Below are 18,039 nucleotides of genomic sequence, written 5' to 3'. Positions count from 1 at the left end.
CTCCGCGCGCCCCGCGCCCCCGACGCGCGCGCCGCCCAGCCTCCCAGACACCACCACGCCCATGCTGTCGCTGCGGCAGCGTATGATGCACTCGCGCTTCCGGAACCCGCTGAACCGCGCGCCCGCCAGACCCCCCTACAGACCAGGTCAATGCGCCCTACGATCCGTCGCTTGGTCGGCTTTTTCTTTTTGTAAAACGTGTTCAGTAGTGTTCTTAGCAGTTACTGCGGGGATTTTCTTTTACTGAGGATCCGAGCCCCGCGTGGAGTTTGACCAATGTAACATAATTGCATCCTCTTCCCCATCTCGTAGGATTTGCATCGCCCTTCCTGGTTTTCAGATGAGGACGTGAGGGTGGCTTGCTGGAGGTCACGCAGCTGAGCAGGGGCTGGGCTGCAAATCCAGGCCCAAGGGGTCTAATGCCACAGCCCTCATTCCACGTCCCATGCTGCCTCATTGAATTGCTTGTGTGGTTAGGCGCCATTAATTGACTCTAACTCATAGCAACCATGTGACAGAGTAGAACTGCCCCATAGGTTTTCTGGGCTGTCGTCTTTACAAAAGAGGCCTTGCTGCAGCGGTTAAAGCACTCGTCTGCTAACGGGAAAAACGTCAGCCCTTGAACCCGCCAGCCACTCTGTGGGAGAAGGATGGAGCAGTCTGCTTCCGTGAAGACTCACAGCCTTGGAAATAGTTGTGCTCTGCCCTCCCGGTCTCTGTGAGTCTCAGGAGACTGGGCGCCGTGGTTTTGGTTTGGTTTTAATCTTTAATGCTCCTTCTTCCACCAGAGCAGCTGGTGGGTTCCAACTGCCAAGCTTTCCATTGGCAGATGAGCGCTTAAGCGATGCACCACTTAACATATGTTCTCAGTCTGTGAGAATGTGTCATGTAGTCACTAGGCCAAACCCAGGGTCTTGTATCTCGGGTTATTTTTAGTTGTTCATGAGTTAGCCAGCCTGTTTTTAAAGGAATCCACAGCCACTGATTAGATCTCCAGGCTCAGTCTTGTCTTGTTGGTTCTGCATTAAAAACCCCTCAGCTAAGCAAACCCTGGGACAAAGTGCTGACTTAGGTATGAATTGCTTAGACATTGCAATCAATGAATGCTGCTTAAAGCCAGAAAATCCATGTGAAAGATAAGAGTCACACAGAGTCCCAAGCGCATGTGGGCCTTACATTTATTAGATGACAGACTGTAGACAGCTCTGAACTGGCGTCTACATGGACCCCAAGGCAGGGGCTGAGGTGTTTATCTGAAGTCTGCATTTAGTTAAGTGGTGCCTCACACTGTCCCTCTGTGTAATTGGTACTTAGTAAAACATTCCTGAATGAGTGTATTAGGATGTGTTAATCTGTAGAGTGTGTTGTTTCAGCCCAGTAAAGACATACAGAGCAGTGCTCATAATGGAAGGTCTCCACTAACATGGACTGTTTTAAGCAAACACAACCAGCCGCTGTGGAGCTGACTCAGACTGATACCGGCCCCGTGGGTGTCAGGGTACAACTGGGCTCCAGAAGGTTTTCAGCGGCTGGTTTTGTGGCAGTCGATCACCACGCCTTTCTTCCAAGCCACTTTTGGGTGGACTCAGACCTCCAACATTTCCATTGTTATGTGCCGTCAAGTCGGACCTGACTCATAGCGACCCCTCCTTGGGTTTCTGAGGCTGTTTCACTACAGAAGTAGATAGCCCAACCTTCCTTCCGAGTAGTGGCTGGTGGGTTTGAACCCGCAGCCTTCTGGTTAGCAGTCCAATGCCTTAGGCATTACGCTACCAGAGCTCCTCTAGCTGAGCATATTAACTGCATCACCCAGCGAAGCCTAAGACCTTGATGATGGGTATAAAATCCACAGTCCCTTGTATATAGCAAACCAAAACTAAACTCACTGCCATCAAATCAAGGCAACTTATAGCAACCCCTCTTTGGGTTTCCAAGGCGGTATCTCTATGGAAGTAGATTGCCCAATCTTCTCTCTGAGGAGTGGCTGGTGAGTTTGAACCAGCCTTGGTTGACTCTTAACTTGACTTAACTTGACTCTGGTTAGCAAAACTTAACTTGACTCTGGTTAGCAGTCAAGTGCCTTAGGAGCTCGATAAATATTCAATGAATAAATGATGGAGAGAAATAAGTGGATGACCTGCAAATACACGTCAGAAAGCTGAAGGCCTCTGCCTAGTGGGTAAAGCTGGGCCTTGGAGACCTCCCGACTGAGACTTTCCACCAACTGTAGCTGATCAGAAATGTCAGGAAGTGAACAGAAGGGCAAGTGAAGGGATAGACAGAATCAGAACAGGAAAGGGTAGCGGACTGACCTTTGTACTTACCGACGAAACCACACCAAACCCTTTGCTTCACGTCGATTCCAACCCGTGGTGACTTGATGTACAACAGAGTAGAACTGCTCCAAAGGGTTTTCTTGGCTGTAATCTTTCCAAGAAAACCACCAGGCCTTTCTTCTGAGACACCACTGGGTGGGTTCAAACCACCAAACTTTAGGCTAACTTTGTGCAGACCATTTCTCTCAGCAAGTGCTTCTCAAGCCGCCAAGCGGAGGCCAGTCCACTCTGAGGCAGCACTGTGCATTTGTTCGTGGTGATTGATGATGTGGCCTGAGCCAGCTAGAAATAGTCTCCTTGTTTAGTGTAGTCTGCTGAGAAGAGCAGGAGCGCATCCAGGACGTTTTACAGTTTTCTCCATCCTTCCAACCCTCCCTCCCTCCAACTTCCAGTTGGTTAAAACAGAGCTGTAGCTGCTAAGGTCTTAAGCTTTATCTGGAAAATTGACTTATGCTGATCACTCTCATTGCCTCAGTATTACAGGAAACTATGACTTTTTAACAGGCATTCGTGTTTGCCATGTAAAAGTCTCAACTTAAGACGATCGTTACCTAATATACGTGAACTGTTGGTATTAAACACTTTTTAACGTTTCCATGTGAAATGATGTGTTACTGCTTAGTTTGTTAAGAAGCCAGCGTCCCAGGAATGCTGAACTCACCAGGCTCTTATTCTTTTTTCGTATGTGTAGGTTATACTGGCAGACCACACATAGATGGGAGCGTCCTTCCTAGTAGTAATGGAAAACAGAGTGGACAAAGAGTTATCAATGGCCCCCAAGGAACAAAGTGGGTAGGGTAAACTTCTTCATGAATACCGTTAGTTTGATGCTGTTGGAAAGAGAAAAATGACGGACATTGTGCAGCCATCAATAAAATGGTCTTTCTCTTTTTTTCCCCTCTAGTTTTAACCACTCCCGTGTGAAGATCCTTATGTATCGTTTCTTTCTGTGCTCAGAAAAGTCTTTGGTTCACCTGAGTAACTAGTGCTTTCTTCTGGTAGCTAAGAGAAAGCTGGGCTTTGTCTCCTCTTTGGCTTGACTGTTCTGAGGGTCAGAGAAATGGGGTCCTAACCACAGTTACCTAGAGTCTATAAAGGGCTTCTCAACAACTTCTATTTTCCTGGTTCTGAGAGCTTTGTTTTCTTTTTCTTTTTTGGTTATTGTTTGATCAAATATCAATCCAACAATATTTTCTGTAAATTGCCTCAAATCTTCTGCAAAAGGAAGGATGTGAAAACAAACAAACAAAAGCTCTGCATCAAATAGTCAGTGTTCATCATATCACCTTTTCAATCTTCTAACAATTGTTGGACTGAAACAGAAAACATTATTAGCATTTTGCTTATGTTTAAATGAAACAACTTTAACTACCTGAGGTTAAGCTCAATGTTTGGGGTTTTTGATGAGTTGAGAGTAATGGGAGGAACACATTGCTTTCCAACTTTTAGGAATATAAAATATTTTTTTTCAAAGAGCCAAAACATGGTTAACAGTAGATTTGCCCGTCAGGGTTTCTCATGTATAAGGCTGTGGTTTAGGAAAGTATATTAAAGGGCTTGCTGAAGTTTTCAGGCATAGGTAATCTGAAAATGTCATGAAATCCTTTAATATTTTCAAAAGATCAGAAATTTATAAGAGGAAAAATGCATACTCACACAAAAGGTCGTGGTCAACAATTTTGAACTGATGTGGTATGAGAGTGGATTTAAAGAGCAGAGTTTATATAAATCACTTTTATTTTAAACACCAAAGCAGCCTGCCTATAGGGTTCCTGAGGTGGTCTGAGGCACAGAACACTGGCTCAAATCAAGGCAGCATGGCCCAGTGGAGTGAGGGGGCTTGTGAGATTCAGGCTGCGGGTCAGGTCAGGTAATTTGCACGTCTAACCAGGGGCTGCAGAGGCTGCTCCTCCAGGGGCCACACTTTGAGAACCCCCAGTGTAGAGCATGAGTTTATTCCATGCCAGAGTCTTCAAGTACCATACTAGTTCTCTTGAAGCTTATGGTTCCTTGAATACAAAAATTTTGCATGCATACTATATTACCAAATCAAAAACCAAACCCACTGCCACTGAGTCGATTCTGACTCATAGCAACCCACTTTGGGTTTCCAAGGAGGTAAATCTGTACAGAAGTAGATTGCCCAGTCTTCCTTCCATGGAGTGGCTGGTGGGTTTGAACCGCCAGCCTTCTGTTGAGCAGTCAGATGCCTCAGGCACTGTGCCACCAGAGCTCCTTAGCATATTGTTTCAGGCAATTTAATTCCAAATTGTTTCTGTTACAGCCACTTTGAGTTTTAAGATTCACAGCCAAATGGAAGCATTCCATGTTTTTAATACAGTAGCAGTTCAAGTTCATTGAAAAAAGTTAAAGCAACTGAGAAACAGAGAGGGAAAGTAAGCATGCCTTGCCCAGACCGCTTCTCAGAGTTAGCCACTGTTAGCAGTTGGGGTATAGCTTTCCCAACTTTTTTCCTGCCTTTTTAAATTTATATACAAAATAGGTAGATTTCATTTTTGTGCAACATCATTCCTGTAATCTGAGTTTTCTCTTCACCATATCAGTACCTGCCAATATATGTGGAATTCCCCTATCCTTTTTATCAGCAGCATAGTATTCTATTGTGTGGATGTACCATAATTTATTTAAACTGTTTCCCCAATTGACAAGAAGACCGTTTCCTAATTTTCAGCATTAGACACAATGGACTAAATGGTAAAAATATTTTGAACATCTTTGACATATTTGAGAACTTAAAAACAACCATTATATTGTATGGGTGAGAAATTATAACATGAAATAGAATTGTTTTTGCACTTTATTCTTTTTCAATGTTACAAATGACAGTAACACAAATAATGTTACCTGCTCCATGATGGTTCCTTCTGGGGCAGCTTCATGCATGTGTGTGTGGCATTGTTAACAGTGGATATGTTGAAATGCCCAATGTATTCTTTCCTGTCTGTCGTGGATCTAGGTTGTGGATCTTGATCGTGGGTTAGTACTGAATGCAGAAGGAAGGTACCTCCAAGACTCAAACGGCAATCCTCTTCGCATTAAACTAGGAGGAGATGGGCGGACCATTGTGGGTAAGTTAGAACAGTTTTTTTTCTTTTTTTTTAAATTATGATGTGAGTGAAAGTTTACAGAGCAAATTGGTTTCCCATTCAACAAGCCATACATTCTGTTTTGTGACATTTACTGAAGTCCCCACACTATAATCACATTCTCCCCACTTTCTCCCTGTGCCCACCCCTTCCCTTCATTCTTCCTTCCTGTCCCCCTTCTCGCCTGCCTAGCTCTGTTGCTGGGAAAATGCTGTCCTCTTGATCTCATGTGCTTGATTACTCGTATGAGTGCACACCCTCCTGATATTACTGTCCCCCTTGTAGGCCTGCCTATCATGGCTGCCAGTTGAGTCACAGGGTAAGTTCAGTTCCTGCATCAAATTGGCAGTGTTCATCAGATCACCTTTTCAATCTTCCAACCATTGTTGGACTGAAACAGAAAACATTATTAGCACTTTGCATATTTTTAAAGGAAAGGACTTTAACTACCTGAGGTTAAACTCAATGTTTGGGGGTTTTTGATGAGTTGAGAATAACAGGTGGAACACATTGACACCTGAAGGGTGTCTCACAATCAAAAAGCCAAACCCCTGCTGTCGAGTCAGATCTGACTCATAGCAATCTTTTCTTGGGTTTCCAAGGTAGTATCATTACAGAAGTAGATTGCCCAATCTTCCTTCCAAGGAGTGGCTGGTGGATTTGAACCACAGGCCTTCTGGTTAGCAGTCAGATGCCTTCGGCACTCTGCCTCTGAGGGCCATGGTTTCAGGGTTTCCACCAGTCTTCATCAAACCAATAGGCCTAGTCTTTTTTATGATCTTGAGTTTTGTTCCACATTTTCCCCTACCCTATCTGGGACTTCTCATTGCAATCTGTTTCAGACTGGTCAGCAATAGTAGCCAGGTGCCATCTAGTTCTGATCTCAGGGTCATGGAAGCTGGAGTTTAAGTGGTCCATTAGTCCTTTGGACTAATTGTTTCCTGCATCTTTGATTTTCTTTACTCTTCTTTGCTCCAGATGGGGAGAGCCCAATCATTGCACCTTAGATGGTCACTCACAAGCTTTTAAGATCTCATTTACTACTCACCAAACTAGGATGTAGAACATTGTCTTTGTGGACTATGTTACACCAATTGGCTTTGGTGTCCCCTGAGACTATGGGTCTGAGCCTCCCTCCCCAGCAACTCATTCCCTCAAGGAGTTTGCTTATAAATAAGATGTTTTTCTAACTTGGTCCCCTAATGCTCTACTATATTCATGTATCTATTTGTAGCACTTATAAATACATAGGTAGAGATATCCCCTTGTTGTTGTTGTTGTTATATGCCATCAAGTCAGACCCGACTCATAGCGACCCCTCCTTGGGTTTCTGAGGCAGGATCACTACGGAAGTAGATTGCCTCATCTTCCTTCTGAGTATACACTCATGGGTATAGTCCCATTCACCTTCCCAGTCCTGCTCAGATGGAGTGTCTATCTGTGCATTCTCTCATAAATTATTGTTATTACTGTTACTGCAGAATTGTGTGTGTCCTAGTAGTCACCTTTGTTGCCTTTAACTCTTATGCTCCTGCCTGTGTCTTCCTCTGTCCTGATCATTTGGTGATGACCTCCCCCTTATTGTATAGTGCCTTTCCCTTCACCCAAGTTAATACGTATCTACCCTCTACTTGGTGATTGTCCATCCCATTCGTTCTGTGTGTGAACATTTTCTTAATTTTTTACAGTAATGGACTCCTACAATAATTGTCCTTTTGTGATTAACTACTTGTCTGTCAGTATGTCCCACTGTGGTTGCTTGCATGTTGCTGTGAGGCTGGAGGCTGTGCCATTGGAATTTCAAATACCAGCAGGGTCCACTCATGGTAGACAGGTTTCCGTGGAACTTCCAGATTGACAGGGAAGAAGGAAGGGGCCATCCACTTCTTAAAGAATTGGCCAGTAAAAACCATATGAATAGCAGTGAAACACTGATGTATTTCTGGAAAACTTGATGGATAGCCCTGAAACATAGTCTGATATAGTGCAGGAAGATGAGCCCCTCAGGTCGGAAGGCACTCAGAATACAATTGGGGAAGAGCTACTTCCTTAAAGTAGAGTTGATCTTAATGACTTGAATGGAGTAAAGCTTTTGGGACTTCCATTTGCTGATGGGGCATGACTCAAAATGGGAAGATACAGCTACAAACATCCATTAACTGAACAAGAAATGTATGAAGTATGAATGTAGGAAAATTAGCAGCTTTCAAAAATGAAATGGAATGCGTAAAGATTGATAATCCAAGGCATGGCTATTGTTGTTTGCCGTCAAGTCGGCCCTGACTCATAGCAACCCCTTCTTGGGTTTCTGAGGCAATATCACTACAGAAGTAGATTGCCCAGTCTTCCTTCCGAGGGGTGGCTGGTGGATTTGAACCACCAGCCTTCTGGTTAGCAGTCAAATGCCTTAGGCGCTACGCCACCAGAGCTCCCATTTTGAATCAGACAATCATATGGTTGGTCTACTATTCCAGGAATGACAAATCGAAGAGGAATGGTGTCACATTCATTGTCAAAAAGAATATTTCAAGATCTATCCTGAAGTACTATGCTGTTAGTCATAGGATAACAACTATATGCCTACAAGGAAGGCCAGTTAATACTACTATTATTAAAATTTATGCACCAACCACCAAAGCCAAACACGAGGAAATTGAAGATTTTTCCCCCAACTTCTCAGTCTGAAATTGACCAAACATGCAATCAAAATATATTGATTATTTCTTGTGAATGGAATGCAAAAGTTGGAAACAAAGAAGAACCACCGGTGGTTGGAAAATATGGCCTCAATGGGAGAAATTATGCCAGAGATTGCATGATAGAATTTTGCAACACCAACTTATTCATTGTGAGTACCTTTTTTCAACAACACATATGGTGTCTATATACATGAACCTTGCAAGATAGAATACACAGGAATCAGATCAATTACATCTATGGTAAGAGGCTATGGAGAAGCCAAAACAAGGTCAGGAACTAACTGGAACAGACCATCAATTGCTCATATACAAGTTCAAGTTGAAGCTGAAAAAAATTAAAACAATTCCATGAGATGCAAAATGTGACCTTGATTGTATCCCACCTGAACTTAGAGACCATCTGAAGAACAGATTTGATGCATTGAACGCCAGTGACCAAAATCCAGATGAGTTGTGAGATGACATCAAGAACATCATATATGAAGAAAACAGAAGGTCATTAAAAAGACAATAAAGGAAGAAAAGTCCAAAATGGATGTCAGAAGAGACTCTGAAACTAGCTCCTGAATGCAGAGTAGCCAAAGCAAATGGAAGAAATGACAAGATAAAAGAGATGAACAGATTTCAAAGAATAGCTTCAGAAGACAAAGTCAATTATAATGAAATGTGAGAAGACTTGGCGTTAGAAAACAAAAAGGGAAGAACACACTCAGCATTCTGAAGCTGAAAGAACTGAAGAAAAAATTCAAGGCTTGAGTTGCAATCTTGAAAGATTCTATGGGCAAAATATTGAACAGTGCAGGAAACATCAAAAGAAGATGGAAGGAATATACAGAGGCACTGTACCAAAATGAAGTGGTCGATGTTCAACTCTTTCAGGAGGTGGCATGGATCAAGAATGAATGGTATCAAAGGAAGAAGTCAAAGCATCACTGAAGGAATTGGTGAAAAACAAGGCTCTAGGAATTGACGGAATACCCACTGAGATGTTTCAACAAACAGATGCTGCGCTGGAAGCACTTACTCAGATATGCCAAGAAATTTGGAAGACAGCTACCTGGCCAGCTGACTGAAGGAGATCCATATTTGTACCTATTCCAAAGAAAGGTGATCCCACAGAATGTGGAAATTACTGAACAGTATCATTAATATCACATGCAAGTAAAATTTTGCTGAAAATAATTAAAAAACTGTTGCAGCAGTGTATTGACAGGTGACTTCCAGAAATGCAAGCTGGATTCAGCAGGGGAAGTGGAAGGAGGGATATCATTGCTGATGTCAGATGGATCTTGGCTGAAAGCAAGCAATACCAGAAAAATGTCTACTTGTGTTTTATTGACTATGCAAAAGCATTCTACTGTGTGGATCATAACAAATTATGGATAGCATTATGAAAAATGGGAATTATGGAACACTTAATTGTGCTTATGAGGAACCTGTACATAGACCAAGAGGCTGTCATTCAAACAGAACAAGGAGATACTGCATGGTTTAAATATCAGGAAGGGTGTGTGTTAGGGCTGTATCCGTTCACTATACTTACTCAATCTGTATGTTGAGTAAATAATCAGAGAAGCTGGACTGTATGAAGAATGTGGCATCAGGATTAGAGGAAGACTCACTAACAACGTGTGATATGCAGAAGACAGAATCTTCCTTGCTGAAAGTGAAGATGACTTGAAGCACTTATTGATGAAGGTTAAAGACTACAGTCTATATTATGGATTACACCTCAACATAGAGAAAACAAAAATCCTCACAACCAGACCAATAAGCACCATCATGATAGATGGAAAAAAGATTGAAGTTGTCTATGATTTCGTATTACTTGGCTTCACAATCAGCATCCGTGGAAGCAGCAGTTAGGAAATCAGACACCATATTGCACTGGGCATATCTGCAGCAAAAGACCTTTTGTTGAAGAGCAAAGCTATCTCTTTGAAGAATAAGGGGTGCCTAACCTGAGCCATGGTATTTTCATTTGCCTCAGATGCATGTGAGAGCTGGACTATTAATAAGGAAGACGGAAGAGTTGATGCTTTTTTTTTTTTTTTTTAAATGCATTTTTTTGAAATAGAATTTATGTACAGTGAAATACACAAAACTAAAGTGGCATGGGTCAATGGTTTTTTTTTTTTTTTCTTGCAGTGTTCTTTCCCCTCCCCTCCCACCTCTAGTAACCAAAAAAGAAAATTTCCTTCTGTATATAATATAAACCTTTCCTTGACTTTTTACAGTAATGGACTAATACAATATTTGTCCTTCTGTGATTGACTTACTTCACTCAGCATAATGTCCTCCAAGGTCATCCATGTTATGTGGTGTTTTGCAGATTCTGCATTATTTTTTAGGATTGCCTAGTATTCTATTGTGTGTATGTACCATAGTTGAAGGTAACTTTTAATTTTTCCCAAGCTGCTTTCAGGATTCTTTCTTTGTCTTTGGTTTTGGTGAGTTTGATGATGATATGTCTTGGTGATTTTCTTTTGAGGTCTAGCCTGTTTGGGGTTTGTTAGACTTCTTGAATGGATATATTCTTATGTTTCCTCATACTGGGAAATTTTTCTTCCAACAAATGTTCTACAATTTTCTCTGTGGTTTTATTTGTCTCTTCCTGTTCTGGAATTCTGATTACATGTAGGTATTCCTTTTGATGGTATCCCACAGGAACCGTAGGTTTTCTTCATTTTGTTTTGATCTCTTTTTCTGATTGATCTGTTTCCAAAGAAGTGTTGAGGTATTTGTCTTCAATCTCACTAATTTTGTCTTCCATTGATTCCATTCTACTCCTTTGTCCATTCAATGTGTTACCTATTTCTGAAAATTTCTTATTAACCTTATGTATTCCTATCTGTAGATTTTTAATCATTTCTAATTTTTCATTTATTTTGTCATTTTGTTCTTACATTGTCATTTTAAATTGTTCTAGGGTTTTCTCTGTGTTTTCCTTAATTTGCTTGATCTGTCTCTTAGTCTGTTGAAGGTACCTAAATATAATTCTTTTGAATTCCTTATCAGGGAGTTCCAATGCTACATCTTCCTCAGGAATGTGTTTTGGGTGTGTATCCTGGTCCCTTGTTTCTCCTGCTTTATCTTGCTTCTTTGTGTGCACTGTGATGCTCTGTTTTCTCCGAGGCATTGTGACATTTTTTTTGTTTATATTTAATTAGTGATTGTATGTTGGAGTGACTTGCTGATGATTTTCATTTTCTTTGTTTTGCTTGTATGTTATCTACGTAAGCAGGGTACTGTGCTGTGCTTCCTTGTTCACCTGTTGGCAGCATTTATACACTCACCACCTGTTCCCTTTCACATTGTCAGCCTCTCCTATGTCCCTGCCATCCTTGGCAAGTGGAGCCTATTCTTAGGTCCCTGGAATCCGAATGAGAATGCTGTCACTTTAAAATCCAAAATGGCCACCACTTGTAAACATTCGAAATGGCTGCACCCTCCAGACATCCAAGAGTCCACATTTCAGGTTGTCTCCTTCCTAGCTATTTCCCTTCCTAGTCATAGGCCACCAGCACAGTCATCCCTGAAGCCATTGGTGACCAGGGCTGATCTTTAGGTCAATTCTCAGGTCCCAACATCACTTGAAAATATTCAGGCTGTTGGTCCCATCAGAGTAGCTGACAGTCCACTTTTCTGACCATCTCCATACTCACTGTTTTCATTCAGGTTTTTCCACTAGTTGGTGCTGAATCCACTTCTGTATAGTTCCTTTCAAAGCTCAGGGCTCCAGGGTTATCTTCTATATCTCTGTCCATTGGATTCTCTTTTCTGTGTTGAAGAGGGTCTGTGTAGCTTGTCTGCCTATTCTGACATCTTACTGGAAGTCTCCCTGTATCTTTTTCAAGAGTTGATGGTTTTGAGTTGTGGTATTGGCAAAGAATACTGAAAGTACCATGGATTGCCAGAAGAACAAACAAGTCTGTCTTGGAAGAAGTGTAGCTGGAATGCTCCTTGGATGTGAGAATGGCCAGACTTCATCCCACCTACTTTGGTCATATTATCAGAAGGGTCTATTCCTTGGAGAAATATATCATGCCTGGTGTCCTTGCGAGAAAGGGGAAGACCAGGCAGTGTTTCATTCTGTTGTGCATTGGGTCATAATTAGTTAGAGCCAACTCAATGGCACCTAACAACAACAACAACAACATTTTCACTCAGCATAATGTCCACTAGGTTCATCCATGTTATGAGATGTCTTGGCGATTCATTGTTATTCTCTTAAGTTGTGTAGTATTTCATTGTATGTATATATCTTTATTTGTTTACCCATTGATCCATTGAGAGGCACTTAGGTTGTTTCCATCTTTTGGCTATTGTGAATTAATACTGTGATGTGCATATATTTGTTTGTATCCCAGCTTTTATTTCTCTAGGATATATATACCTAGTGGTGGAATTGCTGGATCATATGGCATTTCTATTTCCAACTTCTTAAGGAAGCACCATACCACTTTCCACAGTGTTTGTACCATTTTACAGTCCCACCAGAAGTGTATGAGTGAATTAGAATGATTTTTAAGGAGTGAAAGTATATTGAATTAACTGTTGAATAACAATTTCCTCCCTGTCCTCCTCCTTCCCCCCACTGTTCTTTCTTCTTCTCCTCCTCTAGTGTTTTTTTAACCTCTTCATCCTCCTTCTCACCCTCCTCTTCCTCTTCTTTTGTAACGGTTGCCTTGGTCCTGTTACTTTGAGCTCTTTGGAAAGGAATACCTCAAGAGAGGTGGAACTTAGTGTTTTCCCTGATAAAACTTTAGGCATATTCTTCCTACTGACTGCACCCTCCAGAAATGTGCCTTTCTCTTATGTTCTTGAAATTGAGCCTTTTAGAGCAGGGGCTGGCAAAGTATGGCCTGCAGCCCAAAGCCTGCCTGCTGTCCTTGTGTGACCCATGAACTAAGAATAGTTTGTACATTTTGAAATGATTGGGGAAAAAATGGAAAGAATACTTGTATTTTGTGACATCTGAAAATCATATGAAATTCAGATTTTAATGTCCATAAATAAAGTTTTATTGGAACATGGAAACTCTCATTGATTTATTTATTGTCAGTGGCTTTGTAGGCACTACAGAGTAGAGCTGCATAGTTGTGGCAGAGACAATCTGGTCCTAAAATATTGATTCTCTGGCCCTTCACAGAAAAAGTTTCCAATCCCTGGTCTGAAGTTAACACTTTCCCTCCTTAGGTGTAAGGGGAGGGAACAGGGAAGAATTACATTCTCTAATTGAGACTAGGAGTCTTTGTGTGGTGCAGTGGTTAAGTGCTCAACTACTAGCCCAAAGGTTGGCACTTTGAATCCACCAGCTGTTCAATGGGAGAAGAGACCCGGTGATCTGCTCCCATAAAGGTTACAGCCTAGGAAACCCTATGGGAAGATTCTGCTCTGTCCCTAGGGTCACTGTGAGTCCTGACTGACTCAATGGCACCCAACAAAAACAACTAAGAGTATGTGTTTTCTTGGGATAATGGGCATACAGGTGAAATATTCATATATTTGTATAAGGCAATATATAGGAGTGGACAATAAATTAAATCTAGAAATGTTTGGATAGCAGCAGATACTACTGCTTCAGCTTACATCCTTTTAATTATTCCTTTGCCTTTTCCTGATTAAAACATGATAACACATATGCTTTGAAAAGATTTTCCAGTTGTTGATTTATTTCCTGAATTATTTCATGTGTTGCATAGGTTTTGTTTGGTTTTGTTTCAGATCTGGGAGGAACCCCTGTGGTGAGCCCTGATGGCCTCCCCCTCTTTGGGCAGGGACGCCATGGCAAACCCCTGGCCAGTGCCCCAGACAAACCCATTTTGAGCCTTGGAGGGAAGCCCCTGGTGGGCTTGGAGGTCATCAAAACAACCACCCCCACCCCCACCACAACTGTGCAGTCCACCACCACTACCACCCTTCCGCCTACCACTACAACCCCACAACCCACGACCACCACCACCCGCCAGACAACCACCACCACCCGCCGGACCACCACCACCACCCGCCGGACGACCACCACCACACGCCCAACGACCACCAGCCCACGCCCAACGACCACCACCACACGCCCAAGGACCGCCACCACACGCCCAAGGACCACCACCACACGCCCGAGGACCACAACCCGGACTACCACACGGGCCACCACCACCACCACCCCAGAGCCCACCACCGCGGTCCCCACCTGTCCCCCTGGCACCGTAGAACAGCATGATGAAGATGGCAACCAGATAATGGCCTCCAATGGTATCCCTGAGTGCTACCCTGAAGAAGGTAAGCTGTCTTCATTGTAATGGTACCCCATTTACCCAGCATGCTGCACACCAGAGCAGGATTTCAAAGGCTGCATGTGAGGAGTAAGGACTGAGCCAGCAAAATGGTAGTGGGAGCCATTAATAACCCAAAGGTTTGTCGTTGACAGTCACAGGCCACAGCTGGGATTGCCAGCCTGAGCAGATAAAAATATCACATGAGATACTTACTAAAACAGTATTTGTTGTTTGTCTAAAATGCCAGTTAAGCTGTATGTGCTGTATTATATCCACAGCCCTCATGATAGCCCAGGTCAAATATTTAGCTGAAACACGGGACATTAGTAGTTTGAACTAGCATTTCCTAAAGGGTGTTCCTGGAATATTAGTGGATTAGTAGTTGTTGTCTTACAAAAAAGATTCTGTGACTGACTGTGTTCAAACAAGGTTAAATAGAGTTTTTATTGCTGGACTGCTCAGATCATTGACTAGTCTCCCTGTGAGTCTGCAAGGAAAGTCATGTTCCTCAAGAACACTTGAGGTGAAGGTGTTTCTGATTGGCACAAACGAGGAACAGTGTGTACTGCAGTGCCCCCTCTGGAAAATGTAAACCTCCGTGTGGCAGGGCTCGTTAAAGGGGCATGGGCTCTACGCTGGGTAGAAGTGCAGCATTTCCCTGTTGGGAGACACCAAAGCGGGGCTGTCCTACTGCCCAAACCCTGCCTCCTGCGAGGACTGCGTGCACGTCCGCCCTGAAGAATGGAACCTGGACCACCTTCCATGTGTCGTGGAGGAGCGGAGATGTCAGCTTCTTTCCCGCTCAGTCCCTGTGGAAACAGCACGGAGAAGACAAACTCATCTTCTCTCCTTCAGGTTGATATGGAGGGCAAGGCCAGCTGTGCAGCTTGTCTTTCTAAACTAAGGCACGGTAAAGACCCCTCAGTTCAGGAAATGTTTGCAAACTCAGATGTTTTTCACACCATTATTCACCATAATGATCCTAGTCAATTTGAATGGAATGTTCTGTCCAAAATGGGGATTCTTTTGAAATCAGTCCTTCCATGGAAAAATTCCAAATAAACAGGAAGACCTGACATACCTAAAAGCTCACACCAAAGGACAAGGGCAGACATACCAGGGAAGAGGACCACTGAGAGGAAAATGCCTATCAGTTTACCCAGTGAGTACAGATTTGAATTTACTTTTGAATTTCTCGTGTTAAAATATTATGCTACTTTCCTTGACCTCTTACTTCTGTATACATTATGTGATTTTTTTTTTTTAAACTGAAGTATGATAAGAACAGATAATTCCTTAAAAACTGATTATAAACAGAAGAGTGACTATTTTGGATGTGGTTTTATTACTATTATTGTTTTGCATTTTATTTTGTCTGCTGTAATATAGGCCTTACAACATGTCCTTTCATTTGTATTTTTGGACTTTATTTGGCATGGAGATCAGTGTTTTTATTGTATTTTTGTTTCCTCTCTTTTTGCAAATCATGGGGGGGGGTGTCTGTGTATTTTTTACGCCATTCATGTTCTTTCTTGTGATTCCTTAGTCTAAGCCAAAGAGGTATTTAAATATTAATGATAATTTATAATGTTGCTGTGGGCAACATTTTGAAAATAATTACCAATCAATACAAAGTCCTGGGAAGGAAATAACATTTGGCAGAGAAATATTTTATTCTCTACAGTATTATAATGGACTATCATTTATTATTTTAAAAATAGTTCTATGTGGCCATCTTCCTTTTTAAAGTGTCTGCTGCTCCACTAACTTTTGAAAACATTTTCTTCTCTGTATTCTAATCATATTCATTCTAATGTGTATTAATTCTGTTTTTAATTTTTATAGCTGATTTGTGGAAATATAATTCACATACCCTAAAGTTCACCCTTTTAAAGTGTAGTTTCATGGGTTTTGTTATATTCATAGAGATATGAAAAGTTCCAAAACATTTTCACTCCCCAAAAAGAAACTCCATATCCCTTAGCAAGCTTTCCTCTTTTCCCTGGAAGCTACCATCACTTTCTGTCTCTCTTCTGGTTTCTCATAGAAATGGACTCATACTGGCTTCTTTCACTTTTCCTGATGTCTTCAGGGTCCATGCACGTTGTAACATGTATCAGTCCTTCACTCCTTTGTATGGCCAGCTAACACCTCGTTGTGTGGATGGACCCCATTTTGTTAATCCAGTTATCAGTGGATGGGTATTTGGGCTGCTTTCGGTTTTTGGCTGTTATGGGTCATGCTGCGGTGAACATTTGTGTTTTGCGTGGACGTATTTTTTCGGTTCTCTTGGGTGAAGACCCAGGAACAGAATTGCTGGGGCTTGTGGAAACTGTTTAGCTTTCGAGGAACTGCCTGTTTTCCACAGCAGCGGCACCTTTTACGTCCCCAGCGGCAGTGCACAAGGTTCCAGTCTCCCCACATTCTCACCAGAACCTGCTCTTTCCCCTCTTTCTGATGATAGCTGTCCTGGTGGGGGTGGAGTGTTATCTCACTGTGGTTTTGATTTGCATTCCCTGATGAAAAATGATGCTGATGTTATTCTTCACGCATGCCTGGATGGGTTCTGAAAGTGAAAGTGAGCGCAGTTCTTTATGGGTCCAGATAAACCCTTTCTGAGAACTGAGTACTGTATTTTTATGCAAATGTTTATGCAAATTCAAGTCTATGTGTGTTTGCCAATCTCCTCCCCATTCCTGAGGTATTTTCATAAGTACTGCTATGCCAATTTGTTTTTCCATGGTGCTGTAAAAAAAAAAAAAATATTACCATAGTATGCTTGTGAAAATACCTTGTAGGTGGGGGAGGCCACAGGTGGCAAAGAAACATAGCAGGTGCATGCGTTTTGGGTGAAAATGCAGTCTGTTCATTTGATACATATTTCTTAATGCTTATCATTGTGACAGTGGTTTCATTCAGAGAAAACTTGTGGAAATGTAAAAATGTAATTCACTATTCCACATAAATTAGGTTCTGAGGGACATACAGAAAAGGGGGTGAGAAGGCTCTGTCCCAAAGGGCTTACAATCTCACGGAAATGATGGTACTCCCACTTCTCACTTATTGACATAGTGAGGTTCCAAAGACCAAGTCGTTATGCAGAAATCAGTGTTACATGAAAGTGGAGGATGACCACATCAGATCACCAAACAGAGAGACTCCATGACATCCTTACATAACTGCCAGATTATATCACTACATAACTGCCAAACCACTGAGTATCATGCCCAGCCAGGTTGACACATACCGTTAACCGCCACAGCCAGTGTTACCTCGTCTCGAACCTCGGTGTTTGTTACTGCTAGGTATACATCGTTAATGCATAGAATACTCAGATAGTAGATTTTTCAGTGTTGTTGTCAATGTGAAATGTTGGGTGACGAGACAGTCGACTGGTAAGTGAGGAGTCGGTGTAGATTGACATCAGATACTCTATCGTTAGAAAGCCAAGCTGACCGTCTTTGAAACAGACACATGGGTGAGGAGACAAGTGCAAGCCCTTTGTCCCATCCAGGGACCTTAGGAAGTTCAGTACAGAGTGCCGTGCCGTTTCTTAGTTGATCAGCTTTTCGTGGCCTCAGTGTGCAAAACTGTGTTGTGTGGACACCATAGTGGTACTCAG

At 42.2% G+C, this 18,039-nt stretch overlaps 1 protein-coding gene across 1 annotated transcript in view; it reads left to right on the top strand.

The window, feature by feature from the left end:
- The window catches only part of FNDC1 (fibronectin type III domain containing 1), a 128,737-nt gene that overhangs the window by 78,735 nt on the left and 31,963 nt on the right, over positions 1 to 18,039 (top strand). Inside the window, exons 14-18 of the mRNA XM_042781576.1 lie at positions 12 to 146; positions 3,028 to 3,128; positions 5,314 to 5,425; positions 13,870 to 14,127; positions 14,239 to 14,421. Coding sequence (XP_042637510.1) covers positions 12 to 146; positions 3,028 to 3,128; positions 5,314 to 5,425; positions 13,870 to 14,127; positions 14,239 to 14,421 — 789 coding nt within the window. The remainder of the gene's footprint in view (positions 1 to 11; positions 147 to 3,027; positions 3,129 to 5,313; positions 5,426 to 13,869; positions 14,128 to 14,238; positions 14,422 to 18,039) is intronic.

The sequence above is a fragment of the Orycteropus afer genome, unplaced genomic scaffold (assembly GCF_000298275.1).
Source record: "Orycteropus afer afer isolate SDZICR_OR568_19922 unplaced genomic scaffold, OryAfe1.0 scaffold00135, whole genome shotgun sequence".
Lineage (NCBI taxonomy): Eukaryota > Metazoa > Chordata > Mammalia > Tubulidentata > Orycteropodidae > Orycteropus > Orycteropus afer.
Note: the sequence above shows the minus strand (reverse complement) of the source record. Positions and strands in the feature narration are given on the sequence as shown.